This window comes from Pinus tabuliformis, chromosome 2_1, assembly GCF_031772625.1.
Source record: "Pinus tabuliformis cultivar Carrire ecotype Pingquan chromosome 2_1, CPIR1, whole genome shotgun sequence".
In the NCBI taxonomy this organism is placed as follows: Eukaryota; Viridiplantae; Streptophyta; class Pinopsida; order Pinales; family Pinaceae; genus Pinus; species Pinus tabuliformis.
The window spans coordinates 862,699,419-862,714,334 of NC_142299.1; the positions used below are offsets into that span (position 1 = coordinate 862,699,419).

General features: G+C 34.6%; 1 protein-coding gene across 1 annotated transcript; it reads left to right on the forward strand.

Moving 5' to 3' along the window:
- Nucleotides 1–9,573: 9,573 nt before the first annotated feature.
- Nucleotides 9,574–14,618, forward strand: LOC149203401 (serine carboxypeptidase-like 45). The gene is made up of 10 exons (XM_089403426.1): nucleotides 9,574–10,254; nucleotides 10,850–10,951; nucleotides 11,078–11,173; nucleotides 11,270–11,362; nucleotides 11,481–11,548; nucleotides 12,034–12,318; nucleotides 12,917–13,056; nucleotides 13,724–13,816; nucleotides 13,969–14,086; nucleotides 14,215–14,618. Exons 1-10 carry the CDS (start codon nucleotides 10,026–10,028, stop codon nucleotides 14,365–14,367), a joined length of 1,377 nt encoding a protein of 458 aa, XP_089259552.1. The 5' UTR covers nucleotides 9,574–10,025; the 3' UTR covers nucleotides 14,368–14,618.
- The last annotated feature ends 298 nt before the right edge of the window (nucleotides 14,619–14,916 follow it).

Below are 14,916 nucleotides of genomic sequence, written 5' to 3' on the forward strand. Positions count from 1 at the left end.
AAAATGAAACTAAGATATTAGGAGGCAATCAACCCCAATCTGGAAAATAAAAATATATCTCTACCTTGACTAATGTAGAGGAAATAAATATTGCTAAAATAAAAGCAAATTTTCACGAGCTTCACAGTGAAGCTAGATGTTGACCAGTTCTCAAAACATCATGGGGTGAAAAAAATATCATGGGATGAAAGACTCTATCACTTCGTAACACTGAGAAATATGAAGATAAAAAACAATTTATCTTAGATTGTCAAGCTCATACTCACTTTCTATTTAAATTTCAAAATATTTATTATATTACCAATTTTCTTAAACTTTTAAATCAATAAAACTATAATTATTTTGGAATTTTTTTAAATTTTTTTAAAGTATAAAATTACAAATATTATAAAATTAAGTAATTTCTCATTTTTAAATTTTGTCAAATCATTTCAATTTTAGTGAACGTTATTTATTATTAAAAATACTAACAAAATTTAAAATAATAAATTTTATTTAATAAATAGGTATACGGATAGACAACTGTTTATGAATGATTGGAATAATATTTATATATGTTTTTGGTGGCGATTCAATGTGGTGTACTACATGGGTCCATTTTATGATAGAAATGGAATGAAAGGTTGCACCATGAAAAGTTAGACAAAGTGGGAAACTCACGTGGCCAGAAATGGTTCGGCTAAGTCAACACAATCAACGACTTAGGTAAAAGCCAAAGTTATTTTAAAATATATAAAGTTCGAATAAAGTAGAAAGCACACGCACAGAAACAAAACGACATAGGAGGGTGCGCACGGGCATGGGCATGGGCATGGGCATGGGCATGGGCATGTGAGATCATTATAGTTTTTGGGGAAAAATTTAGATTTTTTAAATTTGTGTGAAATTTTTAGTAGTCAAGTTTTATGGATTTTATTTTATTTCTATTTTTGTTGGGTTACATAGGTGGAATTTAGAATTTTAATAAATTTTAAATAAAAATTGATAAAAAAAGAATCGGAGGTTTTTAAATTATGGAAATTTTAAATTGTATTTTTTTAATTATTTGATTTTGTAAATTTAAAATTAATTTTGATATCATTGTTTAATTTGGTTTATTTTTTAATTAGAAATTAATTTTAAAGATTTATAATATTTTTATATTTAGTGTAAGTGTATAAAATAGTTAATTATGTTGAAAATGATTTTCCGTTTTTTGGTTTATATGTGCAATAATATTTACAAATTCATAAGTATTTATATTTTATCGACCAACAAATCATAAACACATTTTCTAGTAAAAACAATAAAAATTTCTACAAGATGAGGAAAGATGAGGAAATGCCAATTGTGTATAAATAAATAGAAAGCTGAGATTTTTTTCCATCACTATTTTTATATGTTTAACTCATTTATTTAAGTTTTAGAATATTTGTTCTCTTTTGAAAATTGTGAAAACTGTGTTTGGATTTTTTTTTGTTGAAGTCTTTTCTCCCTTCTTCTAACACTTGGGCTACCAAGAATGACTATCTCTACCAACTCTCTCAAAAACTAAAATTTGTGTCTCTACTATGTTCATATCTTTAGTATAGTTTTTTCTTTTAATTTTACCATTAATAAAATTTAAAAAAAAAAAAAAATCCATTTAATTTTTCTTATATCATTTTCAATTTCTATGTAAATAGGACTACCACCACTCTCTTGTAAAAAGAGTGTCGTATAGCTATTAAGTCATTTTAATTTATTTATAGATGATATTATATCATCATTTATTAAATAAATTTAATACATTTTTGTATATGTTATACAAAGCTTTGGCTACATTTTTCTAGACACTTCATAAATAAGAGCTTGGCACTTTGGAGTATGGTAGGAGATTCAAATCTTATTGAATTTCAATGATTAAGGTAATCTCACAATTCTTTATTGAATAATACTCCTTTCATCTCTTACTACTAAATTTCCTTAATATTTTGTTTTCCTTTCTTACATTAAATCTCTCATTAGAGAAAATCTTTAATTAAGCTAAATGCTTATAAAATTAACTTAGCTTTAAAATATTATTAAACCAAATTTATCTTTATTATTCCCAAAATATATTCTCTTATTCCTTTTGATAATAATAATTAAATTATTTATTAATAAAATAATTTTAAAATTAAAATACTATTATTTTCCATATATTTGATTTAATATAACTATACTATATAATACAATATATATATATATAAACCCGGATGCGGGTGGCAATTTGATAAACAGCGATGGGCAGCTGGCATGTTAAGGTGGCCTGCCAGGACGGCCACACTAGGCGGCTCTGCCAGGCATTAATGCCTTTAAAGGCCGAGGAGAAGGTTGTGCAGAGGGGAGATGGGTTCGCGCGAGGGGACTTAACTGCATTGTACGCTAATTCGTTGGGGTTCGTTATGGAGGCATCCAGAGAATTCCGAAAAGAGGATTACTTAACGGCGTATCTGCTCCAGTTTGGGTATGTTTGGTGTATTGTTATGTTGTGCTTCGAGCAGAGTGGAGAGGAGACGATCTCTGGCAGTGTGCGCAGTGGCAGAGGCCTCACCTCCGCTCAGAGTATGCTCTCTCGACCTTGGCAGGCTAAAATTATAGTGAGGACTCATACTTTGGTTCAGGTTTCTACTAGGCCGGTTCTGGGGGGCAGAGTTCAGGCTCTGCGTTTGGATACTGGGCCTCCCACTGTAAATAGCTCTCAAGTTTCCCTGCTCATGGCGCCGAGACAGCGTGGGGTCCCGAGAAGAGGGGGTGTTTGGGGAATTAGTCGAAGACAGGAGGTTCAAGCAAGGGCAATTCAGCCGCTGGCTATGGTAGCGCCTCCGTCTTCTCCTTCAGAGGAGTCGGACCAACTAGATAGTCAAGTGCATACATCCCGTTTCACATTCAGATGCCGGAGAAATCAATCACGGGTGTCTCTGCTGATAACTGTAATCGCGACGGAGGAAGAAGATGAAGACTCCGACAGCCAGGAGGAAGACGATGGGGAGCTGGCTCAGACTGGTAATGCCCAAGCGAGGGCGGAAATTGGCAATGTCGTTATTCCTCCTCCAGGCGTTGTCAATCCTGAGGAGCATGCTCTTGATCTGGGTTCGCTTCAGCAGCCAGCACACCCACCGGATTCCCGACAGCCAGTGAACGAAGATGCAACTATGCCAGATTTCGACAACAAAGCATAAGGTAAGCCTTCGAAGGCTAAATTACTGTTTTTGTTGCTGCTCTATGGTCAAGTTTTGGAGTTTTGGAGGGGTCTCTTCTCTTTCCGAGATACCCAGGTTCTGTTTTTGGGGTAGAGGAATGCCCAGAATTCGCAATGTTTCCAGATCTCTGGAACTACTTGTCTTCCTACCCTCAACTGCCGCGATGATATCAGCAGCAAAGGTTCTATGGTTCTACAATTCTGCTGCTGTTGCTCTTTTTGGAGGAATTTCTCTTGTAAGTCAGAAGACTACCTGCTTCCGTTTTGCTCATGCTCACTTCTACTGCTTCTATCTTTGTAATTCAGGTAGCCTTGAGTACCTACTATGCTCTTCAGACAGAGGGTGGCTCTATCCATCCTCAAAGGCTAGTACCTCTTTGTAAATATTTTCTTTCTTCATTAATACAATAGATTAGTCTTTACGTAGAAAAAAAAAAAAAAAATATATATATATATATATATATATATATATATTTTTTTTTTTTTTTTTTTTTCTCTGTAAATACTAACTTCTATTAACTGAAAGGAAAAATATTTTTACATATGATCGAGGCGTAACAGCACTCGACAGAACAGAACTGCCCCATTACAGACATGAGCTGGGGAAACCAGTTACAAAGTGCAGGAGACCAGAAATCAGACAAAGAGAGAGACATGCGTTGCCGAGAAGGAGAACTGAGCTAACACAGAGATACAAAAGATTTTGCAACCCAGTATATAAAGAGTCATCAAATTCCACCTGGGAGCCAAAAAAACGATAGGACAATTGCATAGAAACCTGACCATAAGCCTGAAACCGAAGCCGAAACAAAAAGGGACAGTCCCAAGTGGCGTTACTTCTCCTCTGCTGGGTCATTGTCCTTCTTCTCAGCCCGAGCAGTATCGCCAGTCTTCAAACCTTCACTTCCGCTTAAATCACTGTCAGTGATAGCTATGGCATGCTCCGCCTCGCCATGAGTTCTGTCCTCGGCTGCAGGTCCTGTGTCTTCGGGTGGAGGAGGATTTTTAAGAAAAGCCTCCTGTTCATCTTTCTCTTTTTCCCAATTTTTCATGTTGTCTTTGCCCGAGGAGTTCTCACTGCCTGGAGAGGGGACAGGGGCGATGCAGGCCAAGGGGGAGACAAGGTTTTCCTCTTCCAAGAGTATAAGGGTAATGTGGGCAGTGACCAGGGGTCTGTGCAGATTGCTTTGAAATTTGAAGTGCGTTGTTTGAAAAGCACTGTTCGGTATGGGTTTCCTGCCAGAGCCAACAGAAGGTCCAGCATCATGGACAGGGGAGGGATTGAACGAATCCGGCGCTGTTTCCATGGTATAACCAACTGGAGGTTGCAGACGGGTGTCACGACGTCCCTCAGAGCGTTGCCGCTTGCCTGAATGCACCATGATGACAGTATGAAGGTAGGACTCAAAAGGGTTATGGACGGGATGACCAACAGGACGGGGTCGGGTGAGGCAAGAGGGTTGCTCGCCAGAGCTTGCGACCGACACCACAGTATGACAGAGCGTATAGACAGCTACGAGAATTGCAGACAATAACAGAGAGCGAGAATCAAGAACAGGGGCGAGATTACCCTTGAGAGGGATGGCTTTGAGCTCGCAGCAATGCACCAGATTTAAGCCATCACCCACAGCTCCCGCAAACCAAGTTCTATCACCGCGCGACAGAGCCCAAAGCTTGATGAATGAACCATGGATCGGCATGATTATAACCGGAGGCATATTGCGTCGATCAACGCAGAACTTAATTGCAAATCCACCACCCGATCTCGCATTAATATTCATTCCCTGCTCGCATGAGGTTACGTCCCGGGAGGCCACGCTGCTCTGCAGCTGGCAGTACTGGGCATTAACTTCATGCATGGAGAACTGTGGAAACCGTAATGCCACCCTGATCCGGGATATATAATATAATATATTATAACATAAATTATATTTAATTTAATAAAATATCAACTAAGAAAATTAAATAAATTTTTATCAATTTTCGATATGCAACCATTACTGTTATATATATATATAATCTAAAAACTGCAATACCTGTAACAACAGAAACAAGCTATTGCAGATTTTGATAAATGATGACATACCATTAAATACAAATTTATTATAATATTTTATACACAAGAATACAAGAATACCGACACCAACCATTCAAAAAAACAGTGAGATGTATCTCAGTGGACCAAAGTTCTGTGAATATCATAACATGGTGGCAACCCACTGAAATCCCACCTACCGGCCTAATTATTGACTGTACAATCCCACTTGGCTTCAGAAGTTCATACCTAATTGAAAAGTAAAACATCTCCTAAACGCATTACCAGGTTGACTATGACCGGTTGGCCACCATATTCAAACCCCAAAAGCTAAAAAATCGTCCACTCCAAGACTGAAATCAATTGAACCACAAAAGCACCTTATGATTAGTCTATTGGTAGATTCAAACATGCCTGAAAATCAATACACAGCCCGGATATTTGATCTGAACATAGGGATTCCCATTCTATGCAGCCAAAATCTAATGATGAAACCTCTCATATCAAAGTCCATGCTTCAAAAGTTATGCCTTTCCACAAAAACTTTGGGGAGCACGCTTCCTTTATAATATTGAAAGCCCCCACATATCTTTGAAAGGATTTAGAACTATGTTGTATTGGATTAGGTGTTGACAGGTTCCTTGTTCGACACTGCTCGCTCGCAGATGGTTATCCATATCTTGGGATTCTCTTCTTCACAGTAGTCTACTGCTGATCGGTGTTCAGTCTAGTCACACGAAGCAGTTGCTGCAGCGAAGATTCAACTGAAAGAAGTACAATATCACATGTGATTGTCTTTTACTTATAAATAGTTTATTTCATTCAAACTAAAGATATTGTGTAACCATCATATGTTCTCGAGTTTTTTTTATTGTCTTTTACTTATAAATAGTTTATTTCATTCAAACTAAAGATATTGTGTAACCATCATATGTTCTCGAGTTTTTGGTTAGAATTTAGTAAAAAAAAAAAATTATTAAATTTTGAATTTTGGTTAGTTTAAATGTGTTTTCGATTGCAAATATAGATTCAGCTCTGTGAAAATCTTCTGGCCCACTAAACTTGTAGAGAATTTATGGTTCAAATTTGTGGTTTCAAAAAAATTATTCCTAAACAATTTATACTTTAAAATATGGCTGGAAAAGCTCCAAAACATTTAACAAGTAGATTGACTCCTGCCAAATGGAATAATTCTTCCATTCAAATTAATTAGAAATCTTTTACATAATCTTGGAGCTTTTGGTTGGAATCTGGTAAAAGAAAGCTGTATTAAATCACCATCTTTAGTTAGTTTAAATGTGTTTTTAATTGCATATATAGATTCGGCACTGTGAAAAACCCCCGAGGCACTAGGGTTGTGGAGAATTCACAATTCAAATTTGTGATTTAAAAAAAATTATACCAACAAAATTTGGACCTGAAAAATAAAACCAGAAAAACTCCACAACAGCTAACAAGTAGACTCCCACCAAACAGAGTAATTCTTCCATTCAAACTAATTAAGCTAATTAAAAATCTTGCACAACTATTAGTTAGAAAACCATTCTTTTATTCAAACTAAAACTAATTCTGACCTAAACTTAATGTTTCTTTTTTCACAGGTGAGTAAACTTATCATAACTCAGTTGTCACACAAGCAGTAAGGACAACCATCTCTCCTGGCTAACCTCGAATGCAGGTTGACTCATCACTGTTATTCAAGGAAAAGCAAGCCACCTGGGATAACCCGCTGGTAGTCGTGAGGGGGCAAGATTTCACTCCTGTCAGATGCCTCTGGGTCTTGGACCTTTAACCTATTTCCTTACGTCCAAAGAAAACGCCCTCTAAACCAACCAAAAACAATTTTAGAGCATACTCTAAATCCAATAAACTAAATACTTCTGTTCGAAATTACTTCACATATTTTTACATATTTTTGACGATAACATCTTATTCACACAAAACTTAGCCCAGACCTGAGCTCTGCCTAGCTTGCAGACAAATATATATTAAATTGACTCAAACATTTTAAAAATATAACGACATGTATATTCTTAAATTGTTCCAATAAATTGTGCATATTCAAATATATATACAGTTAGATGTGTCCCATCATATATACCATTTATACTTCAGATAAGAAACAAAAACGTATATGTTCAATACCCGCACATCAGCATATATGATTAGCCATACCAATCAACATGAGCTGTCCAATGGATGGCCTTTGTCCTTCTCTATGGTGGTGGCCAGCCCTGACCTACTTTTGTCAACAGTAGCTGCTGCAGGCACCTCCCATGTCTAAGTATTCACCCTGTTACCCTCGCTTGTGCTCCATTATCGCCTGCCATTGACAGTATCTGCCCAAACAAAAATTAAAATATGTATAACAAAAAGTAGGAGGAGGCAGGCGTTGATTTTCATGTTCAGGGCTGATTTTCTAGCTGCTAGTGCCCAACAACCGATATTGAACAGAGATTTGGCAACTTTCATGTTTTATTACTCTGCATAACACAAAGGTTTGAATATATCTAATAATACATAAAACAAGAGAACAAAATTATTTGTCTTTGTATATTGCTTCTAATAGACCTTTACTGGGATATGTACAAACCGTCTACAAGATGTACTTTGCCTGAATCAAAATGCGCTTCAGTTCAGAGAGCAACTTGCCATGCCCACTTTATCAATCCTTTTTACAGCACACCATGTTGTTTTATTCCCTTTGTATGAAGTACAATCATGCATTTGGGACCCGTGCTATCTATCTGTCTGTCAGAAAAATATTGCACCACTGAGACAAGACGAATGCCTTGGTTCTCTCTCTGAATTTTCATTCTATTCGGGATTATAACTCTCAAATATTACCTTAATCATGCATCACAATTGAACATTAATGACTTCATAAAATGATTGTTTGATTGATAATTGTATACAAATAATGTAAAGGGTCTTTAATCTGTATTTTAATATTAATGTAGATAAGGTTAAAGCCTAGGGTTAAGAGAGTTTTTTCATTTATTGATAGATTTTAAAACTAAAATTAACCTGAGTCCCTAAGTCCGTTGTTTTCAATTATTTTTTTGGTAAATGGTCATTTGATTAACATCTGCCTGAGAGATTTAAGCAGGAGATAATTTGGTTGGCATTTCTTCAAATTATAAAATTAAATCTACTTGACAGATTTAAGCAGGAGTTAATTTGATTGGCATTTCTGTAAATTATAAAATTAAAATGGACTTGTAGAAATCTCTAAACCCACTGTTTTCAACAGCCTATTTAGCAAATGGCCATTTATTTCAAATCTGTTAGACAAATTTCAGTTGTTGATCCATGGTGTAAAACTTCTAATCATTCTAATTGTGCAAATCTTCTAATCATTCTAATTGTGGGTTGCAAGGGTTGAATACTACAATACCTGTGTATCACTGTGGAACATTTTTTACTTTACAAAGGTTAAAGAGCAGGGTTAAGAGATATTTTTTTCAATTATTAATAGATTTTAAAATTCAAATTGATCTTTAAGAGCCCCTAAATCCACTGTTTTCAACCACCTTTTTATTGGGTAAATGGTTATTTGATTAACATTTGGTTTTTTTTTTTAAGTAAATGGCTACTTGATTAACATTAGGTTTACAAAGGTTAAAGGGTAGGGCAAGAGAGTTTTTTAAATTATTAATAAATTTTAAAACTAAAATTAACCTGCAGGAGTCTTGATTGACATCTGGTTGACATATTTAAGCAGGAGTAATTTGGTTTTATATTTCTGCATATTTTAAAATTAAAAATAACATTTAGAAGTCTTTAAACCCGTTGTTTTCAACCGTCTATTAGGTAAATGGTCATTTAGTTCAAATCTGGTAGACACTTTTGAGGAGTGGTTGATCTATAGTGTGAAATTTTTAATTCATTCTATTTGTGACTTCCAGGTATTGAATACTACATATCCATGCATCATAGTGCAACATTTTTGACTTCATGCAGGGTTGTTAACTTATAATTGTAAATATTTATGAATTATGGATATGGAAAACCTACCATGGCAGTACGTCACCGAAGGACATTTTGACTTCATAAAAGGCTGCTAATTTATAATTGTAAAAAAATTAAGTGTTTTCAATTTCTATTTTAATGGAGCTGTAAAGGGGGAGGCTAGGCGAGGGTTTTTCAATTATTGACACAGGTTTTTAAATTAAAACCAACTTTATGAGTCTATAAATGCACTGTTTTCAACAATTATTTTAGGTAAATGACCATGCAGTTAACATCTGATTGACAAATTTAGGTGGGAGCTTGGCATATCTAGAATCAAATTGATCCATGGTGAAAACATTCCAATTCAAACATGTGAACGCCAATATTGATACAGAGTGTCTTCCTTGGGATTAGTTTTTCTATATAGCCATCCTTGGAATTATTCCCTGTACTCAGTAACTTCTGTAAATCACCTGTATGTATTAAAGTCAAAGCGCAACACCTGGTAATCTGGGGCCTGTCAAACTTTGCCTCCTAATCTGTGATTAAGAAAAGAAAGGTTGTTAAAGTTATTTGTGTTGTGCCTTGCCTCACTTTTCAGCCTTTATTAATGGAGTGGTAACTCGTTACTTGCCAAGCAGCTTGGAGAGCCAACTGGTTTTAATATAAAAGTCTGTGTGTGGAATCTTGCAACGAAGGCAGAAGAAGTGCAAGCTTCTTAGATACAGACATGGTTCTATACCCATTTTGACAGTTTATGATCAGTGCTGAATAGTGTTGTGTTCCTTCAGAGACAAAGTTTGGATCTGTAGAGCATCACAACGTGTCTTCAAGATGCATGGTCTTCAATGGCTAACCATTCTGGTCTTCTTAGTCTCAAAAGTCTTATCGGCTCCAGGAAGTGATATTGTAGATAGGCTGCCCGGAGAGCCAGCTGTGACCTTCAAGCAATATGCTGGGTATGTCACAGTGGATGAAAAGAGTGGCCGAGCTCTATTCTATTACTTTGTAGAAGCTGAGACAGACTCAAATTTGAAGCCTTTGGTTGTATGGCTCAATGGAGGTTAGTTGAACTAGCAACTTCTGCATTTTTTTGGCATTTTCATGTTGTTTAATGGTATAGACAACCTGATAAAATATGGATGAAAGAGATTTAATTTGTTTAGGGCTAAGTGATGATTAAAATATGACTCTGTCTTTTGCCAAACTGAAAGCATTGCTGGTCTTGAAAGCACAGATGCAAACTTGCAACTGAACAGATAAGCTATAATTCAGGAAAAAAACTACATATGGTGCTATAAATATATGTGGCTTTCTAAGGCACTCAAGTCCTCAAGTTTTAATCCTGAGAATTCAATGTCCATCCACTGAATCTCTCCTTTGGTCTCAATGTTTTAAATGCTGATTATTAATACATATTTAAAAGTCATGTTCAATGTTCAAGAGGTACATGTACATTGAACAAAGAAGGAACATGTAATTTTACATAGCTGATGTATATCCATAGTATATATGTAGTCGGTAGAGAAATCTTTTAAGAGAATAGTACGTAAGCCCCTGACTCTTTTCATAAATTTTATTGTAACTTGTAATAGGTTTCCTGGAGTTTATTAACATCTTTTATTCTACTTATCATGTTTGGCTCTGGAAAATTACAGGGCCTGGTTGTTCTTCATTCGGCGTTGGGGCGCTATCCGAGAATGGTCCATTTCATCCCAGGGGAGGCAAATTGATTATGAATGAGTACAGCTGGAACAAAGGTATGGGTGCTAATATTTGATTTCTGGTACTTGTATGATATAAGCATCCTTCTTAATGCAATGATTACCAATAGTTCAGAAGAATGTACTGTATTTCTCAGGCTACTGCTTGTTTGCTTTGTGCAGAAGCAAACATGCTTTATCTGGAGACTCCCGCTGGAGTTGGATTTTCCTATTCTAATGATACATCATACTATTTGGGTGCAAATGATGCTAAAACAGGTATCAAATATCAGTGGCCAGATGTAAATTATATGATAAAACTTTCTACAATACCTTAGTATGTCACAGTAATCTGATTGTCTGATTTTCTTGTAGCGGAGGACAACTTGCTATTTCTCCATGGTTGGTTTGACAAGTTTCCAGAGTACAGGACCAGAGATCTGTATTTAACAGGGGAGAGCTATGCAGGTGAATTTATGCTTTAAGTTGAGATTTTTACTAAAACTGATAGCAGGGAAAGATGAAAACATTTATCTACTATTATTCCCTTCATCTTCAAGCTGACTTGTATGAAGTTCTGAACCAGGTCACTATATTCCTCAGTGGGCAGAACTTATTGTTGAGGAGAAGATCTTCAATCTGAAGGGTATAGCGGTAAGTCTAATTCTACATTTGTGGAAAGCTTTTCAGCAATATCCTGTACAATTATTCTTTGAAAATGCATTTTTGGATTAACCAATTTGAGAGACAAAGTTTGCTGAGCTTTCTTTTGTCCTTCTCAGAAGATACTGACTTTCATTTTTGTCTGTCTATGGTGATACTATAGCTATTTTCATTATTGACTTTCATTTTTGTCTGTCTATGGTGATACTATAGCTATTTTCATTATTGTTGGTAAAGTAAGGGATCCAATTTAAATGGTCAAAAGGTGCTTTAAATTGTATTTTTTTGGAAGATGTAAACCAACTATATTGTATGACAAGATTCTTCCAATATAAATAATGCATATAAAATTCTATACAGAATCCCTACCAGTTGGTTTATAGTAAGTCTACAAAGGAAAACTGTCTGTGTCTTTTATTCTGTTGATGCATGAAGTCAAGATATGATCTGATTTAATATTTTTTGTTGGGTTACAGATTGGCAACCCACTGCTTGATTTCTTCACAGATTTTAACGCAAGGGCGGAGTTCCTATGGTCACATGGCCTTATTTCTGACTCCACATATAATATTATGAAAAACGGCTGCAACTACACTCGCTATGTGGATGAGTATTACCGAGGCACTGTTTCTTCGACCTGTGAAGAAGTGTACTCAATAGTGAGCATGGAGGTCAGCCAATACATTGATAGATACGACGTCACACTAGACATCTGTCTATCGTCTCTTGACACCCAGAAGTCTAAGATGCTGGGAGTTGAGGTAAAGTAGGTAAAGTTTTGTTGAGCAATAAAGCCTGTAATTTAGCTATCTTTTCTCAGAGATCATGACTAGAGGTTGAAATTTAATTTTTTTAAATAAGAATTTTGGGATGTAATGTGATTATTGGTAGTTTAAAATGTGTATAAATAGATTAATTCTCTGAAAAATTTAGTACAGTTAGATTATATAAATTATATATCTCAAACATCAAACTTAGCCAATGTTTATTAAAATTTAATTAAATTTAATAAAGAAATATGTAAAAAAATGTCAAAACGAAAGAGAGTTGAATTATAAATAATAAAATGCCATAGTCTATTTGTTATAGGTTTTAGAGATTTTTTATCCACAATTTAAGTGATTTTAGAGTATTTCAGGGTATTGAATTTATATATACTCAAAAACGATTTAAAACAACAAAAATCAAAATTTAACTAACAAAAATTTACTAAATTCCAACTAAAAACTTCAAAACTTATAATGAACAACCTGCTTATAATTTACAATATAATTAACTGATTATAAAAACCAGACTGGCAGTTCAACTATCTTTTCTCAAAGATTATGACCATGAAATGCTTACAATATAGTTGAACAGATTGCAGGACCCAGACTGGCAGTACAGCCAGATGTTTGTGTGGAAAATGAAGCTACAGCTTATCTAAATAGGGTGGATGTGCAAAAAGCATTTCATGCTCGCCTTGTTGGAAGCATTAAAAGATGGGATTCCTGTAGCAAGTGAGTGATTAGGATTTTATTTTATTTATTCATTTATTTTTATTTTTGTAATTATAGATGTTTTAGAGTTTTTTATTATGAAATTATATTTATATTATATTTAATTTATTTTTAATGTCGTAGTTTATTTGTTAAAAGCTTTGAAGGGATTTCTTGTTTTTTTATATAATTTATTCATGATTTAATATAAATTTATTCGGAAAACAAATTTGAATTGTAAATTTTCAACCATTTAAATGTTGGAAAAATTTCAAAGTAATGAACCATTTAAACAATAAAATTTGAAATTTGAAAAATATCCAAAATAACCGTTTTCTTAATATTTTTATATGTCTTCAACATTTTTTTTTCAGAGAAAAAAAAACATCATGGATTTATATTAAAGAAATATAAAGATCTGCAATACATTATATTTTTTGGGGGCTATGAGATGCCCAAAACCAGATACTATATAGTGGAACAGATTTATCCAATTCACGGAACCTTGAAGCAAAACCTTACCCATATCTTCTTAACAGATTAGATTCAGTACATTCCCCAACAAAAGTAAAAAAACACTAAAAAAAACTTGATAAGTCACATTGACTTATAGAACTGATTATATGCCTTCAACATACCTTCTCACAAATATCATTTGTGTGTTTGTTTTCTGAAACTTACATCACAGTGTACTTGATTACGATCATCTTAATCTGGAGATCCCAACTGTCCCCTTACTTGGAAAACTCACCATGACTGGCATACGGGTCTTGATTTACAGGTACACATATCATTCTGACTTTTTTGAATAATATAACTTTCTACTGCTTGCTTGTTCCTCTGTAATTCAACTTAAAGTTCTGCATATTTTCATAAAATATTCCTTTAGCCACTCTGTGCTTAAAATATATATTGTCCATGGCATGCGTGCAGTGGAGATCAGGACTCTGTCATACCTTTAACGGGGACACGTACACTGATTAACAATCTGGCTGCAACTCTGAAACTAAATACAACAGTTCCCTACAGTGTCTGGTTTCAGGGAAAACAGGTAAGATTTAAACTAAACAATATCGAAGAAATCATATAGACTTTTTGCTGTTTAATTAGTGTTATTTGAAATTCTATCGAAGAGTTACAGCTATATTAAAAAATGGTCATGATGGTGTTTTTTTGTAGGTGGCGGGATGGGTGCAGGTTTATAGCAATATTTTATCATTCGCAACAGTGAGAGGGGCATCTCATGAAGTGCCATTTTCTCAGCCAGAGAGATCTTTAGTGTTATTCAAGGCATTCCTGCAAGGCCAAACTCCTCCCAGGGTCATGATGTGAATAGATAATGTAAAATACAAATAGATGTACTGATCAGGGGTGAACGACTTGCTGTGTTTAGTGTATTCATACTGTGCCTGTATATTAGATATTGACCAGCTTTGAAGCAAGCAACTTTGTGTCACAGGGTCTGCTTTGTGCTGCTTTCTAAATGGTGTGTGAGGAGTTGGTTAGAAGATTTTTGTGCAAATGATATTTCCATGTAAGTCAGGGATTTCTATATATGTTCAAATCAGTCGAGAGTTCTTGAATAGCCCCACTGGATAGCATTATTTGTTTTCAAACTGATTAATAACAATTAAAAAAAACATATGAAGCATTCTTAATTTAAATGAATTAATTTACTAAAAGTATGTGATTAATTCCTATATATAGTGATATGGTATATCAAATTTTAAAACACTAATGTATTATTAAAAAAAAATTAGCATTTTATTTTTATGCTGAAAAAAACTAAAGCATTTCAAGATTATTATGGTTTTATTCATTAAAAGGTCAAGTAGGCTAATACTATGATAAATATTTTGAAAATTAAATCAAAGGTGAATA

Bases quoted from the DNA above. Each gene is read 5' to 3' on its own strand.
- LOC149203401 (XM_089403426.1), top strand. From the start codon at position 10,026: ATGCATGGTCTTCAATGGCTAACCATTCTGGTCTTCTTAGTCTCAAAA. The intron at 10,255-10,849 runs GTTAGTTGAACT...GGAAAATTACAG, and splicing joins GGTTGTATGGCTCAATGGAG to GGCCTGGTTGTTCTTCATTC. The intron at 10,952-11,077 runs GTATGGGTGCTA...TGCTTTGTGCAG, and splicing joins TGAGTACAGCTGGAACAAAG to AAGCAAACATGCTTTATCTG.